General features: G+C 38.9%; 1 protein-coding gene across 18 annotated transcripts in view; it reads right to left on the reverse strand.

Moving 5' to 3' along the window:
* PDE4DIPP2 (phosphodiesterase 4D interacting protein) overlaps positions 1–17,920 on the reverse strand; it is a 226,099-nt gene that overhangs the window by 100,568 nt on the left and 107,611 nt on the right. For all 18 annotated transcript variants that reach the window (XM_063715329.1, XM_054528934.2, XM_054529910.2 and 15 more), the window contains exons 5-7: positions 6,880–6,956; positions 2,079–2,202; positions 1,714–1,889 (exon numbers count right to left, since the gene is read on the reverse strand). In XM_063715329.1, coding sequence (XP_063571399.1) covers positions 1,714–1,889; positions 2,079–2,202; positions 6,880–6,956 — 377 coding nt within the window. The remainder of the gene's footprint in view (positions 1–1,713; positions 1,890–2,078; positions 2,203–6,879; positions 6,957–17,920) is intronic.

Here is a 17,920-nt window from a genome sequence, read left to right on the forward strand (position 1 = left end):
GTTTCACAACTCTCCAGATGCCAATTTTTTCATTAATAAAGTATAATAATTCATATTTCATGGGGCTGTTAAACAAGAACATAAAGTACTCAGCCATATGATAAGAGCTCAACAAAGCTTAGCCATCATTATTATTACTAGCCTGGCATGAATGAAGTTAAGGAATGGTGGTGGGTGATGAGTGTGGGAGAAATCAGAGGTTACATCATAAAAGGCTCTGATGGCCACATTAGGAGTATGGATCTTATCTCCTAAAGGTATTGGAAAGCTTCTTAAAAGGCTCTGCCATGGTGTGATTAAATTTATGTCTTGGAAAGATCACATTGGTCATGGTATGCACATGTGGTCTTTGCCTATTCAGTTAAAAGCTCCTTAAAGCTTTTTATGCCACCACAGTCTTATGCACCCAAGAGGCTAAATTATTTGCCAATTTGTTGTTGTTGAATTATCTATTTCAGAACTACTCTGAATTATTAGGTTGAGATTGAATGAGAGGAGCAGGACTGGAAGTAGAGAGGACATTTAGAAAGTTTCCTCAGTAATCCAGACAGTAGATGGTGGTGAGCTCAACAATTGCCCAGTTACCTTCAGGACAAAGTCCAAATTCCTTATAATGGTATACAAAGCTGGCACAATCAGACCCCTATTCTCAAAACAGCTTACCTCTCACTTGTCTTCTCACTTGCTCCAGTTATGTACAATTATTTAAAGTTCTTGAAATATTCCTTTCCCTGTGTCTTCCCTCCATAGTTTCTCCTTCTGCATAGAATATTTCCTTTCCCTATCCACTTTCTACCTATTTATTCTAACTTCTATTCATCCTTCAAAGCTCAGCTCAGATTTCACTTCCTCTAGGAAACCTTCAATGGCATTATCTTAGTCTTTTTGGGCTGCTATAACAAAACACCATAAACTGGGTGGCTTATAAACAACGGAAATGTATTTCTCACAATTTTGGAGGCTGGGAAGTCCTACATCAAATCACTGACAGGTACAATGTCTGGTGAAGGTTCACACTCTGGCTCATAACAGTGCATTCCCACTATATCCTCACATGGTAGAAGGGGCTAACTAGCTCTCTGGGGTCTCTTTTACAAGAGTATTAATCCCATTTATGAGGGCTCCACCTCCAATGTCTATGATCTAATCACCTCCTAATGGCTCCACCTCATGATACTTCTGGAGGCAGAAGTATTAACCTTAAGGGTTAAGATTTCAACATATAAACTGGTGGGGGAGGGAGGTGGGGATGGGACACAAACATTCAGACCACAGCAGACAACTTGCTCTTTTAATGTGAAATGGATGACCCTCCAATATTTCCCCAGAGCGCCCCGTGCTCTTCTATCAGGGAACTTATTAAAATCATGTAACATGTTTCTTGGTGACAAGAACTAGGTCTTTTGTTTCTGTAACACATGCCAGATACTTAGCCCAGTATCTGGCATGTGGCATGCCCAGTAAATGTTTGCTGAATAAGTGAATCCATGTCTCTTGCTTGCCACTACTTGCCCACTGAATCCATGAAGTGAGTTTTCATAATGGATACCATTGAAAATTCAACCTGCAAAGAATGTCTTTGGTTGTAGGCCCATAAAGTCTTAGAAATAGTGAAGCTCCTACTGTCAGTCCTTGAAAGGGAACAGTGCAGCTGCTGTATGCCTTGAGAATGGGCAAAAGACAAGCGACAAAAAGAGCACCGAAGGCACCTACTTGTCCCTCTGGGCCAGGGCCTCAGTGTATTGGTCGGGCTTGACCTGGTCTCCTGGTACATCTTCCCAGTTTTTGGTGACTCCCTTCAGTTTCTCTGAGAGCTCCAGGTTACACTCCTTCTCTGCTTCCACCAGAGCTGCCATCCGCGCAGCTTCATTCTTTGCTAGCCTGGATTCCTGGAAAAAGAACAAAAACTGAGAGGCCGCAAAATTTCTACCTAGATTAGGAGCCCTAAGACCCAGGAATATTGATGAATTCGAGAGGGAAAGTGGAGACGGAAAAGGTGAATGCCAGAAGGCAGGGCAATAGGAAAAGGAGTATTAATAAAAGAGAACCCCTACCTATGGACTTTGAGAACTCCTCACCTCCTGCAGAAGCTGGATCTTATTCTCCAAGAGCTCATAAACATGCTCCGTCTCCTGCTGTCGCTCCTCAAACTGGCGTCGGAGCTCAGCTTCGTTCTGACTGTTGAGATTCTCCACATCAGCCCTAAAACCACAGAGCATTAGCCAGTCAGAGCCAGACATACAGTTTAGCAAGTGGAACCATTAAGGTTGTTCCAGTAATTCAGAGTGACACCGAGAAGAAAAATGGAGCATTTTTTCCCTCTACAGTCATCTGTGGAACTGAGCTCTTCAACTTTTTCAGGATGAAAAAGTTCCAAACTTTTAGAAACTCCGACTTTGTGTTGTTTGTCAAGTGTTATGTACTTGACTTCCTAGTGGCTTCATTATCATTATAGCTTCCGGAGGAACTTTCATTTGGAAGGCAAGTAGTCATCAAATGGCTCACATTCACTGTCATCTGTCCTAGGACTCTTCCACTGAGACTGCCTCCTAGAATGCTTTGCTAGTTCTTTGCCTTTCTTGCTATTTGAAATTCAAGTGTTCTTTGCATTTAGGTTGCTGGGACAGGATATCCATTTGGACAGCCACAGAAATGCTCTCTTCCTTTAAAGCCAGTAATCCATAGTAGGCTGTCCTAAATTTTTAATCCATGAAAGCTCAAGATTTTGGTTGAGCTTTGCCTCTCTGATATCCCTAGGATTGAATGTCCAGGCGCTAGCATGAAGCGGGTAAGGTATCACCAGTTTATTTACAGTGAACAACAGCTGCCCTCAGATGTCTGAGGATAAGAAATTTAGGGGCAATATCAGATGCTGAATGATTTTGATTCCTATTGGTTTTATTCCTGCTTTAAGCCATTTGTTGAGAACCATGGGCCATCTTCTTGTTCTCAGGACAAAGAACAATATTGAACCAGTATAGGCTTATGGGGCACTAAGACCAGTGGTACTTTAATATTTGTCTCAGGAGGTTGTGTCCATGAAGAACAAATGATGCTTCCCTAAAGATTACAGGATTCCTTGGTGCATAGTGGACACTACTCAGCACCATCCCAGGGGCTATATTTATCTTGAGCTCCTCTGTCATTATATAGCTTTTGGGGGGTATGAGGATCTTGGCTGTACAAGAGACAAAAGTCAAGCCTATAACCCAAGACCCCCAAATAGGCAGAACCCAGGAATCGTCAACTTTCACTTGGAATCTATATTTGACTCCATATTTCTTGCTAGTGCAATAGATAACCACCAACTATAATCTATAGAGAACGGAAGTTACACATTTTCTGAGTAACTCCATTAGCCAGGAATGCCTTATTTAAGAGGCTACAGCTGTTTGAAGTCAGAAGACCCTGAACTTTATGCCAGAAGATGAGGGTTCTGCCACTGATTTGAGAAGCATATACCTTAGTTTTCTTATTTCTTAAAAATAGAATAATGTCACCTGATTCAAATGACATTTAAAAAAGTTTTTTAAAGCAAAGCATTATGCAAATTTTAAAATTTATTAATTGTTATTGTAAGTTGTTCTAAAATCTATTAGCCTATTTAATGCCTTAATATGTATTTAGTAATACCAGCACATTGTGTATAATTTAATTTGGTTTTAAATATTCTGAACTTGCTGGATTGTCATCCTAAATATCAAGAAATACTGTAGACACAGAAAGAATGCCACATCAGATTGATTGTGTACTGATCCCAGGACATAATCTGAAAACATTTTTTTTTGCATTTATATATTATTTTCTTTTATTTTTCAACTTTTATTTTAGCTTCAAGGGCTACCTGTGTAGGTTTGTTACCTGAGTATATTACATGATGCTGAGGTTTGGGGTACAAATGATCCCATCATCCAGGTACTGAGCATAGTACCCAATAGTTAGTTTTTCAACCCTTCCTCCACTCCCCACCTCCCCACTCTAGTAGTACCCAGTTTCTACTGTTGCTGTCTTTATGTCCATGAGTACTTGTTGTTTAGCTCCTGCTCATAAGTGAGAACATGCCACCACATTTGATTTTCTGTTTCTGCATCAATTTTCTTAGGATAATGGCCTCCAGTGGCATCTGTGTTGCTGCAAAGGACATGATTTCATTCTTTTTTGTGGCTGCATAGTATTCCATGGCATATATGTAAATGTGATGTAACACTTTTTTAAAATCCAGTCTACTGTTGATGGGCACCTAGGTTGATTCCATGTCTTTGCTATTGTGAATAGTGCTACAATGAACATGTAAGTGTATGTGTCTTTTTGATAGATTTGTTTTCTTTTGGATGTATGCCCTAATGGGATATATCCAAATTAATGGATATATCCAATTAATAATTGGGTGTAATGGGATTGCTGGGTCAAATGGTAGTTCTGTTTTAAGTTCTTTGATAAATCTCCAAACTGCTTTCCGCAGTGACTGAACTAGTTTATATTTCCACCAACAGTGTGTAAGCATTCCCCTTTCTATGCAGCCTCGCCGGCATCTGTTGTTTTTAGATGTTTTAATAGTAGCCATTCTGACTGGTATGAGATGGTATCTCATTGTGGTTTTGATTTATATTTCTCTGATGATTAGTGATGTGGAGCAATTTTTCATGTATTTGGTGGGCATTTGCATGTCTTCTTTTGAAAAGTGTTTGATCATGCCTTTTGCTCATTTTTTTTTAACAGGGTTATTTGTTTTTCATTGTTCAATTGTTAAATTCCTTATGGATTCTGGATATTAGACCCTTGTCAGATGCCAGATACAAATTTTTTTAGATTCTAGAGGTTGTCTGTTTACTCTGTTGATAGTTTCTTTTGCTGTGCAAAACTCTTTAGTTTCAATAAATCCGACTTGTCTCTTTTTGTTTTTGTTGCAATGGCTTTTGAGGACTTAGTCATAAATTCCTGAGGCCAATGTCCAGAATGGTGTTTCTTGGGTTTTCTTCTAGGATTCTTATAGTTTGAGGTCATACATTTACATCTTTACTCCATCTTGAGTTAATTTTTATATGTGCTGAAAGGTAGGGACCCAGTTTCATTCTTTTGCATATGGCTAGCCAGTTATCCCAGTACCATTGAATAGGGGAATCCTTTCCCCACTGCTTATTTTTGTTGATTTTGTCAAAGATCAGATTGCTGTAGGTGTGTAGCTTTATTTTTGGGTTGTCTATTTGCTTCCATTGGACTATGTGTCTTTTTTTTTTTTCCAGCAACATGCTGTTTTGGCAACTGTAGCCTTGTAGTATAGTTTGAAGTTGGATAGTGTGATGCTTCTGGCTTTGATCTTGGTCATTTGATGAATGACATTGGTAGTTTGATAGGAATGGTGTTGAATCTGTAGATTACTTTGATGGCCATTTTAATGATATTGATTTTTCCAATCCATGAGCATGGAATGTTTTTCCATTTGTTTGTGTCATCTATGATTTCTTTTAGCAGTGTTTCATAGTTCTCCTTGTAGAGATCTTTCACCTCCTTGGTTAGATGTATTCCAAGGTGTTTTTTTTTTTTTTTTAGTGGATATTGTAAATGGGATTGCATTCTTGATTTGGCTCTCAGCTTGAATGTTATTGGTGTGTAGAAATGCTACTGATTTTTTTTTTTTTGAGACGGAGTCTGGCTCTGTCGCCCAGGCTGGAGTGCAGTGGCATGATCTTGGCTCACTGCAAGCTCTGCCTCCCAGGTTCACGCCATTCTCCTGCCTCAGCCTCCCAAATAGCTGGCACTACAGGCGCCTGCCACCACACCCGGCTAATTTTCTTTTTTGTATTTTTAGTAGAGATGGGTTTCACCGTGTTAGCCAGGATGGTCTTGATCTCCTGACCTCATGATCCACCCGCCTTGGCCTCCCAAAGTGCTGGGATTACAGGCATGAGCCACCGTGCCTGGCGAAATGCTACTGATTTTTGTACATTAATTTTTGTATTCTGAAGCTTTATTGAAGTCTGAAAATATTTTTAATAATTTTAGTAATACTTGCCATTTAACACTGTTTTTAAAAAACTATAAATTATAAAAGTAACCATTTTAGCAATACAAATGTATATAAAGAAAAATATCAAGTTTTCTCCCTATCATGGACTGTGATCTCACTCTTCCTCAATATACTATAAATATCACTCAGCAACTTTTCCCCCCTACTTTAATCAAGGAATTCCCACTAGGACAATAATATAGAGCTAACTCGTTCTTCAATAACTGCATAATAGTCCACAGTGTAGTAATACCAAAATTTATTCAATCAATGCCCTATTGATGGATAATTGTTCCTAGTTTTTTGCCATTACAACTAATGATGCAATAAACATCCTTATACATTTATCCTTTCACACTAACGCTTTTATTTATAAGAAACAGATTCCTTCTAGGGATTGTTTGATCAAAGGAAATCCTCCTTTTTTACTATAATAGGTAGCATCACATACTAAAAATGTTGTCACAATTTAACTCACTGGTAGTGTATGGGAGTGCCCATTTTCCCCAAACGTTATCTCAGCTCTTGATGTTATTATAGGCGGACTGATACTTTTTGATTAAGCTTATTTGCATTTGTCTCTAGTAAAAGTGGAAACATTCACTGTTTCAATTTAGTTGATTGCTGACTAATAGGAAGTTTGCAATCTTAGGTCTGGTGGATTTACCAACTTATGACAAGGTCCATCTGACCTAGTAATAGAGAGAGAGCCCAAGGGAAACACAGCATATGAAAATCTATTGTTTCAGTTCCTGAATCAGACACAGGATTCAAATGCCACAGACAGGTTAAGGAATTTGGTTCCAAATCTATTGCTCTCAGATTAGTGAGCCAGACTCTGGAAAGGACCAGAGCTTAAAATTACAACTTACCATGTTTTATCCAGATGCTGTTTCTTGTCCTGGAGTTCTCGTTTCAAGCTCTCCACTTCAACCTTCAGCTCAATGTTCTGAAAAGCACACAGGCATTAATCGTTATTAACTGCCACAGACCCTCTTTCCTGGATCCAGGTTCCTATTTGAGTCTTGCCTTGGTCTACAGCCTCTCACCTCATCTCTGCCCTCTTTGTGACCCTTGACATAATTACGGATTTAGTTGGATCAGCAATCTAGTCAAGGAAGAATAAACTGTACAGCTTCAGGGTTTCCCCTGAGCTACTTATCAATTTCCCCAACCTGTTTATCATTACCCCTGGATCATGAACACTGCTCAAGCCTATTCGTTCTCTAAACCATTGCAGGACAGAATATATATTAAAATAAATTTTTCCTAACTAATACAGGTTGTTCCTGAAAACCAAATTGCTAGAATAATACTTTTAATAGAATTATAGTAATAGAATAATACTTTTAAATGCCTGGGGATTTAATTATTTAAAGAAATTTGGTGGTAAACATTTTTAAAAACAATGCTTTTATCATAAAATTGGAATTTTATAAATTAGGTTTGCTTAAGGTGAGAGGGGACTCTGATGGTAAAGTTATACAGGGAACAATTAATTTTTATTGAGGTGAGGAAGCAACAAGTAAGATTTGGGGAAACAGAAATAAGGAAATAAAAAGATCCCAAGTGTGTCTGGTGCAGGTTAAGTGGCTTAGTGTGTGGTAAGGAGTATAGAAAATAGTTTACAACTAGTTTGTGAAAATCCTGCTAAGACAACTAGATAGGCCGGGCACGGTGGCTCACACCTATAATCCCAGCACTTTGGGAGGCCAGGGCGGGCAGATCACTCGAGGTCAGGCTTTCGAGACCAGCCTAACCAACGTGGTGAAACCTCATCTCTACTAAAAATACAAAAATTAGCTGGGCGTGGTGACATGCACCTGTAATCCCAGCTACTTGGGAGGCTGAAACAGGAGAATCGCTTGAACCCAGGAAGTGGAGGTTGCAGTCAGCCAAGATCATGCTGCTGCACTCCAGCCTGGGTGACAGAGAGAGACTCTGTCTCAAAATAAAAAAAAAATAAAAAAAATAAAAAACTGGATAATAATCAGTAGAGATCAAAGACTTATCAGGGAGCTTTAAGCAAAGTATTGGCGTGATCAGGTCCATGTTGAAGAAGGAATTATGAAGAAGATGGGTGGGTCAGGGGCAACTAACCAGAATAGGGAGGGGGACTGTCTAAGGACAAGAGGAACAGGGAGAAAGACTCAAAAGATATTTCATAGACAGAAGCCACAGGCCTTGATGACTTGTGAGATTCAGATTAGACTGGAGGGAAGACCAAAGACAATGCTGAAATTTCTAGCATGTCGGTGGGAATGTATTCTATTAACTAAAATAGGGGCAGGTTTGTAGGGGAACCTAAGGAGGATTCTGCAAAATGTTAGTTGAGGGATTACTTTATTTCAGCTTAAACGTCAGCATACAAAGATGGATTAGTCCCTTCCCTGATGAAGTCCATAATACAGTATTAGGCAAGAAGAATGTTATTAATTAAAAAAGTAAAGAAGTCTTTAGATCAGAGGTTGACAGAGAGACTGAAGGTACAGTAGCTAAAGTATGAAAAGTAGTATTGTGGGTACTAGAACAGTAGGGAGGATTTTACTTTACTACCGCCATATAACAACCACCAACACCTAGACTTCTACAAGTCCAAGGCAACACACAATAGCAGCATATTGTCTACCATACTTGTGAAGGCATGTCATAACCCATGTTTCCATGCAGGGTGGTTGAAACACAAATATTAATTGGGAAAAGTAGAAACCTGGTTTAGATATTTGAGAGTTACTTAGAATTAAAGAATTTTAGAGCTGGAAGGCAGTTGGACTCAAGGCATTTTAGATCATATTACTAGTACGTTTTTAGTGACATACTGAAAAGAATGTTTGTTCCCCTCATAAGTAGGTACCTTTTGACTAAGGTTAGAACATAGGTTCAGATCCAGTGAGATGAAAATATCCTAATTTCTTCAAAAGAAGGAAATGATAGCCCTGTCTTTTCAGGATATCCTTTAAAGTTATTATTTTATGAACACGAAATAGCATTACCAGATTTAGCAAATAAAAATATAAGATACCTAGTTCAATTTAAATTTCAGATAAACAACAAATAATTTGTTTCATTAGAAGTATATCCTTTGCAATATTTGAGACATAACTTAAATGCTAAAACATTGTTTGTTGTTTATCTGAAATTTAAATTGAATTGAGTACCCTGTATTTTATTCTGCAATACAAATACCAAAAGATTAACAAATGGAAACAAGCATATTTCAATTCTGTATGAAGAACAAGTCCAAGATCTCTATATCAGTTCCATGGCCTGGCACTGCAAGAATAATTCATCTGTACCAATTGATCAATCAGTAAAATAGAAGATTTGATAAACAGTTGCTATGTCCCCAGCTTTGTGGTCAATACTTAAAGGAATTCAAATGTCTTCATAAAAAATTGTCCCTAAGCTAGAGGCCCCTCATAGAAGTGAAGGAATATGCATTCAATTATGTGGGAAATGCAAAGAGGGAGCAATTTCCTAATCTGTAATAGGCAGATAATTGTATCTTCCTCATTCATAAACCTACCTCAGAGGATCGTGAGGCATAAATAAATTAATACATGTAAAGGACTTAGGACAGTGTTTCTAACACAGATATAATTATAATTTTAATTATAATATTATTATCACCATCATCATCAAGAACAACAGCATTATCATTTGGGAACAACAGTTTGCTTTCCATGAGACCATAATGTTTCAAGTGGATTCAGTGTTCAGGATATGGTGCTGAGAAAGAGGACTCCTAAGTTTATTATTATTTCTGCCACCAATTGATTCACTTCTGTGACCTTGGGTAAAATTCTGCTAAGGCTTCTCCACCTGGAAAATGACAGAGAATGGGCAAAAAGCTATTTAAATCTCATATGAAAGAAAATGGAATCTATAATTATGAAGTGTTATTATCAATGATATTCCTACGCCTGGCTAATTTATATAAATCAGAAAAGTCTGGATATGCTAAACCACCACAGATAAGCCAAAACTGCTTGAGCAGATTTTTTAAAAATCTCACATCTAAAAATACATGAGGTCTCAAATGACTGGAGCTATATCAATGTCCTCTGCCTAGTTCTTAGTCTCATGATGTGACATAGGGAATCTCTATCAGGTATAAACTGATCAACAGAAAGTTCCCTGAAAAGTCCCTTACTATTAATACTATTTTTGCATGAGGAATCTTTGAATATTCAAATTAAAATAAACAAACAACAGGGAATGTGAGAGGCACTATGAAACCAACCTAAAGCCCGAAAGAATTAGGTTCAAATCCTGGCTCTATCACTTTCCTGCTAGGTGACCTGGGCAGGTTAACTAATCACTATGAGCCTCAGTTTTCTTGTAAGTATAGTATGGTTGCTTTCTTTTTTAATGCAGATAAATATTCACAAGGGATTCTGTGAGGATTTAATGAGACAATGTTCATGATAAGCATAGAACAATGCCTTGCACACAGCTGTTCAACAACCTTGATTCACTTTCCCTTCATGTCCAGGCTAACTAGTGCCAGTCAGGGACCTCACCCTTACCAGGAAAAATACTTAGATCTAAAGGGAAGAAAAATACAGGACATAAATTAGTAGGTTCTATCTGTTCTAAATCCTACTGAAGAAAATGAAGTCAATGCTTTGACCAATTTGGCCAAAGATTCACAGATTTGAAGACCTTAGCATTTCTGTGTTCTAGTTCTCTTAGTTTAAAGACAAGGAAATTGAAATCCAGAAGGGTTACCTCCAAGGTAAAAGCCATAACTGAAACCAGCACTCCACTCTTGCTTTAGCCTTTTATCAGAGAGACCAGCTCAGCAAACACTACCCAGTTTTGTCTGATTTTGTAGAATGTGGTAAATTATAGAATTAGAGAATGTGCTGCATTTAGTCTTGAAAGAATATATGGAGGCAGTAAGTATAGTGGTCAAGAGCATAGGCTCTGAAGGCGAGAAGGGGGCTTGACAAGTCACCTGCCCTCTCTAGGAGCCTCATTCACCTCATCTATCAAGGAGATAACAATGATATTAATCTACAAAGGATGTTAGGGAGACTAAATTAAATTATGCACAAAAATCACATTGCACAGTGCCTGGCATGCAGTCAGTCTTCAGAAAATGGTAACTATTATTAACTATAAAAACAATAACAATTTACCCTCTCTAACTAGGATAGCTGAAATCCAGAAGGGTTTTAAAGGTAAAAGCAATAATCTTACATCAAAGTCTAACCTTCTTGCACCTTCTTTCTGTAGAAAAATCATCATATAGCTTATCACATTTATTCATTCTCCATTAGTAAATATTCATATGTAAATTGTTAAATTCTTTTATAGCATAAGTAGATTCCAAATTAACTGCATTTGCTTATTTTATCACCAAGTCTTCTTGGCTCTTTGTCAAGATATCTAAGGAAATTTATGTACTCAAGAAAGGGGAGATGGGAAGAAAGCACTTCTCTTTCTTCATGCCTCCAAAGGAGTATTCGCCCATCTAACTCAAGAAAAAGTTTCAATGATGAAGCTGAAATTAAACTTCTATTAGGTATTTCTTCCTTCTGCCCAGGACTGGAGTACATGAATAGTCTCATATCTGGTTTCCCCAACCTCAGTCCCTCTACTACTTAAATTTTTTCCTAAAGCATAGCTCTGGTTATTTCATTCCCTCTGTTCAAAAAGCATTTAATATGTGATGCAGGTCCAGCTAAAGAAGAAAAAGGAAAGAAAGAAAAAGCCTTTTAACGATTTTTAACTGTACAGCGATTAAATTTTACACAACTGGCCTGATAATAGAGTCTATTCAAAATTTGACCTCAATCTACCTATCCAGCTTTATCTTCCATTATTATCTGCTAACCTAACTGGATTTCCCAAACACGCCCTATGCTTCTTGGTGCCACATCTTTGTGTGCCCTTCAGCTTCATGGTTAAATGCTACGTCCCTTGTGAAGCCTTACTTTATCTCTCCAAGTTAAAAGTAATTTCTCATGATGACATTATGAGCTTTCAAATATTCTTTTCACACTGCAACATTGGCATCCTGTGTAAATGCTTCATATTTCTACACCTGTCTTATTTACCCTTTTAAATTGCAAACTCCCTAAGGACAGAGGAAATGATGGTGTGGCAGAACTAGCCTGGTGCACTGGTTATTAAGATATTGCCTCTCAGCGTTGTCATGCTGGGGCAGGAATTTCAGGATAAGTAAACCTAGGTTCACATACCTTTCTGCCACTTCCTAACTGAGGGACCTTTTTTGTGTAAATTACTTAACCTTTTACAACCTAATTTCCTCATTTATAAAATAGGGGTTGCAAAAATTACCTCAAAGTTTGTAGTGAGGAATAAATGAATTTATGTAAAGTACCCAGCACAATGTCTGAAACAAATAACCGCTCGGGCGTGGTGGCTCACGCCTGTAATCCCAGCACTTTGGGAGGCCGAGGCAGGCGGATCACGAGGTCAGGAGATCGAGACCATCCTGCCTAACACGGTGAAACCCTGTCTCTACTAAAAATACAAAAAATCAGCCGGGTGTGCTGGCGGGCGCCTGTAGTCCCAGCTACTCAGGAGGCTGAGGCAGGAGAATGGCGTGAACTCGGGAGTCAAAGCTTGCAATGAGCTGAGATGGCACCACTGCACTTCAGCCCGGGTGACAGAGCGAGACTCTATCTCAAATAAATAAATAAATAAATAAAAGACTTTCTCAGGTTTTTGTTTTTTGACAGTCTTGCTCTGTCGCCCAGGCTGGAGTACAGTGGCGCAATCTCGGCTCACTGCAAGCTCTGCCTCCTGGGTTCATGCCATTCTCCCGCCTCAGCCTCCGAGTAGCTGGGACTACAGGCGCCTGCCACCACGCCCGGCTAATTTTTTTGTATTTTTTTTGTAGAGACAGGGTTTCACTGTGTTAGGCAGGATGGTCTCGATCTCCTGACCTCGTGATCCGCCTGCCTCGGCCTCCCAACGTGTTGGGATTACAGGCATGAGCCACCGTGCCTGGCCAACTTTTTCAGTTTTAAGCTAAGAATATTCTCTAATAGGTATATTATTGACCCATTGACAATAGAAGATTGAATACACTTTAGGATTCCAGCGTCCTCTTCTACTGCTCATGCTCTCCGTCAGAAGGGCTAAACATCCCACTCCTGTGCACTACATTGGAGCTCAGAAATACTGACTTACAATCTCCAGATCTTAACACGGACTTTTAAAGGGAAAATTGAGTATGGACCCAGTATTAGATGGTATTATGGAATTATTTTTAAGCTTTTTGGGTACAATAATAGTATTGTGGTTATGTTTAGAAACAAAGCCTTCTCCGTGAGAGTTATATTCTGATATCTTTCCAAATAAAATTATATGATATCAGAGAGTTGCTGTAAGGGGTGGAAGAGGACAAGATGGGGAATGAACAGTGCAGGGAGATCACTGAAAAGAACAGCAAAATGTTGGGAACCGTTAAAGCTGAGTGACGGGAACATGGCTCCCTGGTAAATGCGACACATACATTGGGAGGTACTATTCTCGTAGTCTTTGTTTATATTTGAAAATTTTCAAACTTACATAATGAGAAGTCAAAGGGGCATTTTCATCCCAAAAAGGTAAATGCCCATATTCTTTTTTACTTTTTCATTTTCATTTCTGGAATTACCTAAACTCAGGTCATAGATAGCAATGAAAATTTGGCTCCCTATGACAGCTTCTTTCAGCCACCAGACTTACATAGACTCAGTGGTGCAGAGTCCGTTTCCCAACACTGAGGGATAAAGAAAATTAAACCTGCCTCTAGGCACGTCTCAAACTTGGGAGACTCAGAATACAACACAGTATGGGATACAGGGAGGAAAGAAGAGATGCAGAAATAAATTAAAAACAAGATTTGTTTAAAGAGGAACTGCAACTTCTTTAATTGGGCAGATTGAACCAATAAAAGCACAGTTCTCTCCCTTCACCTCTTATCCTGTAGTCTCTTCAACTTTCACATTGCTTCATTCACTCTCTTCCTCTCCCTTTCACCTGCTCACCTTACCCAGCTTGAACTGTGCCCTCTGATCTGACACAGGATGACAATGACATCAGTCATTACCCAGCAGCCATTTTTTCTGATAACTAGAGTTCTGAGTGATGATAGTTCATGGTGAGATAATTTCCAAGACCTCACTAGCCATTGGTGGTACTACTCTCCATTAAAGACAAGGGCATTTACTGATTGAGAAATCAATCATACAAGTGCCCTTGGAGGCCACCAAGGCTTTGCCTGAACTGTTCTCAGCCTATGATGGTTTCTCTTTCTAAACCTGTTCTTCTAGGTTCAGCTCAAACATCCTCTCCTACAGAAATCTTTCCCCAACCTCCCAGTCAGAACTAATAATTTCTTTTCACTTCAACTGTACTTAGTTTGTAATTTATATGACTATAATTTAATAACTGAGACTCTTCTGATAGTACAAACAGGTGCTATTATAATTACCTCTGGGCAACAGGCAAAAATCAAGATTGTCCTTAGTAAACCAGGATTCATACCAGGTCATCTGATGTTTACCTCTAGTATAGCAGTCACCCGACTCTGCCTTACATTGCTTATTTAAAATGTCTGCCTCCCCTTCTAGGTTTTAGAAAAGTTCTTGGCGCACAGTAACTCTTAGTATAAGTTTCTGAAATAAACACTTTGTTATCCCTTTTGAATTGATGGCTTACATTTTTGTTTTGGCATTTAACTTCACATTTGTGCATTCATGTGTATGCATTTCAACTCATCTGCAACCTTATATCCCTCAAAGTTTGCTGCTGGGCTAAGAACAGACACTCAAAAAATAATAATAGGCCAGGCGCGGTGGCTCACACCTGTAATCCCAGCACTTTGGGAAGCCGAGGCGGGTGGATCACTTGAGGTCAGGAGTTCGAGACCAGCCTGGCCAACATGATGAAACCTCATCTCTACTAAAAATACATAAATTAGCCGGGCGTGGTGGCGGGAGCCCAGCTACTCAGGGCTCCTCAGCTACTCAGCTACTCAGCTACTCAGGAGGCTGAGGCAGGAGAATTGCTTGAACCCAGGAGGTGGAGGTTTCAGTGAGCGAAGATTGCGCCACTGCACTCCAGCCTGGGCAAGGGTGAGATTCTGTCTCAAAAAAAAAAATAAATAAATAAAAACAAAAAAAATAGTTTTAAAAAAATCTTGACAGCATACCAGCATACATTCATTGATAAAGTCGACAAGAAAGTATTGGAGATTAAAGATTGCCAAAACCTAAGTGCTTTTCTTGGCATCATTGTCCTTGACCTCAAGGAGCTCTCAGTGTAATCAGAGTTGTGTTAAGGTCAGTGAGTGAAAGAAATGGGTACTGCACCTTTGCAAGACAGTAGGAAGCAAGCCAGAGAGGAGCTGGCATTCCACAAAAGAGTCTTTATTTGGGACAAAAATCAATATGACCAAATCCCATCCTAATTAATTCTGTGAACTAAAGGAATTTTTAAAAAATAATTTAGCAGGAGGAAGAGTTTCAAAATCTTGTAGGGAGACCCTGATGTAACTCCTGATTATTCACCCAAAGTGAAAAGTAACTATTAGTGAATGGGTTTTATTTTAAAACCTTTCATTTTTAGAATCTTATCTCTTCTAGGAAAAGTGTAGTACATACGTATTTTTTGTATGCAGAGTGAATTTCTTCTCCAGGCTTCTCTGACATCAATGGGGCAAGGTCATAACTCTATAAAACAGGGAGAAGCACTGAGCATTTTCAGAAGGGACTCTGTCTGTCTTGACCAAAAGACAAAGGACTGGTCTTTGCAGGATCCCCAGAAATACATTTTAGTAGCTTCCAAGTGAATTCTTTTGTAAATGGAGTTTCTCTCCATTCATACGTTTTAGAGCAAAAATGAAGCCTTAGTGGGTCTAGATATCTGGCTAACATTAACTCCCTGTGTGACCTTAAACTGGTCGTCCCCAAAGCTTTATGCTTCTATACAATTAACTTGAATTACAGCCTCTCCTTCTTGCCCATAAGAATGATAATACCACCTGCATTACTCATCTTTTACGCTTATGTGAGACACCTAGCCACCAATCAGAAGGTGTTCAAATGCAAAGCATTAAGTTTTTACACTTTAACGTGAAGTGGAAGAAAGTCTTGATTCAAATGCACAATCTCTACCTTTCTACTGATTCCACATTTGCTGTCTTTTACTAGTGCAGTTAAGTCCCAAATTAGAAACATAAGTCGCCCCAACATGTGACAAGTGTCCTTTGTTGCCAGAGAAAGGACAGTGCGGCTGTGTCCTCAGCCTTAGCAACCAGAAGATTCTGCAACACCAGGACATTCTCCTACCAGAGCCTGCTTTAGTGTCCAGTCCTGTTCTCCAAAGAGATGGAAAAAACCAAGTGGAAAAGTTTCAGTTTATTCAATATAAGGCTCCACATTCAAATGGCAAAACTGCTCTGTTCAGGTCATATTTCAAGCCCAACCTATGTCAGTCCTTAGTAAAAGCTTCAAAGCAATACCAGTCCTTTCCCAGCCTGGTTTACCTTGATTAGACAAACACAGACACCCATGAGTAAGCACTGAGTAAGCACTGAGGCCATGGATGAGTGCTAAGGAGATTAGGTGTTTGGATAGACACAGCTAGGGTGTGTGTGTGTGTGTCTGTGTGTGTGTGTGTTTAGAGAGAGAGAGAGAGAGAGAGAGACAGAGGCAAAGAAAGAGACAGTGCTCATTGGGCAGAGGACAGAGTAGCTGAGATAGTATCATTTGTTTATTCATTTGCTTTTTCATAAAATACTTAGTAAGCACCTACTTGGTATGTGCCAACACTTTAATAGGTACTAGAAAGAGCTAGACAGACAGAATCACAGTCTTCAGAGAATTTACAGCCTATGGGGTTAATTAAACCAATGATTATCATAGCATGTAACAAACAAAAGAGAACCCAGAATCAGCTGTATGGAAATGCACACAGGTGGCAGATATAAATAGCAGCAGATACACGAATCAATGCAGGTCCATCATATAACTCCTAGCTTTAGTCTCTAAACTTAGGATCCCACTCAACTCAACTCCTACTCTAACTCAAGATATACCATACCTTGGTTTGCTCTTTCTCTAAGCATCCCTGTTCTAGTCTTCTAAGGAGCAGGGATATAAATCTACATCTATGTGAAACTACAGCACCCCCAAGGGAAAATAAAGAATCCAGTGCTATTCTAGTAATTTTAGGGCAGTGGTACAGTACAATGCAAAGTATAGGCTTTAGAACTAAATTGGCCTGGGTTCAAATATAAGCCCTCTCACATTCTATTAGGTTGAACCATATAAAAATGGAGATATTCAATCATTTTTTACAGTTTCACGTAGTTCATCTCTGTATTCTAGAGGTAAATCACTTTAACCTAAATTTCATTTCCTTCTGTTGTTAGTTTTTTTAATGGTGCTAATACTCCTACCTTTCAGGGTTGTAAATGAAAAGATGTTAAAAAAAAATACCGGACATATAGTGGGTGTTCAATAAATGTTAGTTTTCCCAAAGATAGTCAGATGCAGGAATCATAATAAGAGGTATTTCTGGTCAACACTAAGCTTAAGAACCCAAGAAAAGATACATCAAAATGAGACATCTTTGGGTTTTGATAGTGGGGAAGGCTGTATATACACAGGTATGTATGTAGGGGCAAGGAGTAAATGGGAAATCTCTGGCTCTTCTGCTTAACTTTGCTGTGAGCTTAAAACTGCTCTAAAAAACAAAATCTGACCAGGCCTGGTGGCTCACACTTGTAATCCTAGCACTTTGGGGGGCTGAAGCAGAAGGATCCCTCAAGCCCAGGAGTTTGAGACCAGCCCGGGCAACATAGAAAGTCCCTATCTCATTTTAAAAAATTAAAAAATAAAAAATAAATAAAAAACAAAAATCCATTTTTTTAAACAAAAAGAAAAA

Source organism: Pongo abelii, chromosome 1, assembly GCF_028885655.2.
Source record: "Pongo abelii isolate AG06213 chromosome 1, NHGRI_mPonAbe1-v2.0_pri, whole genome shotgun sequence".
NCBI lineage: Eukaryota > Metazoa > Chordata > Mammalia > Primates > Hominidae > Pongo > Pongo abelii.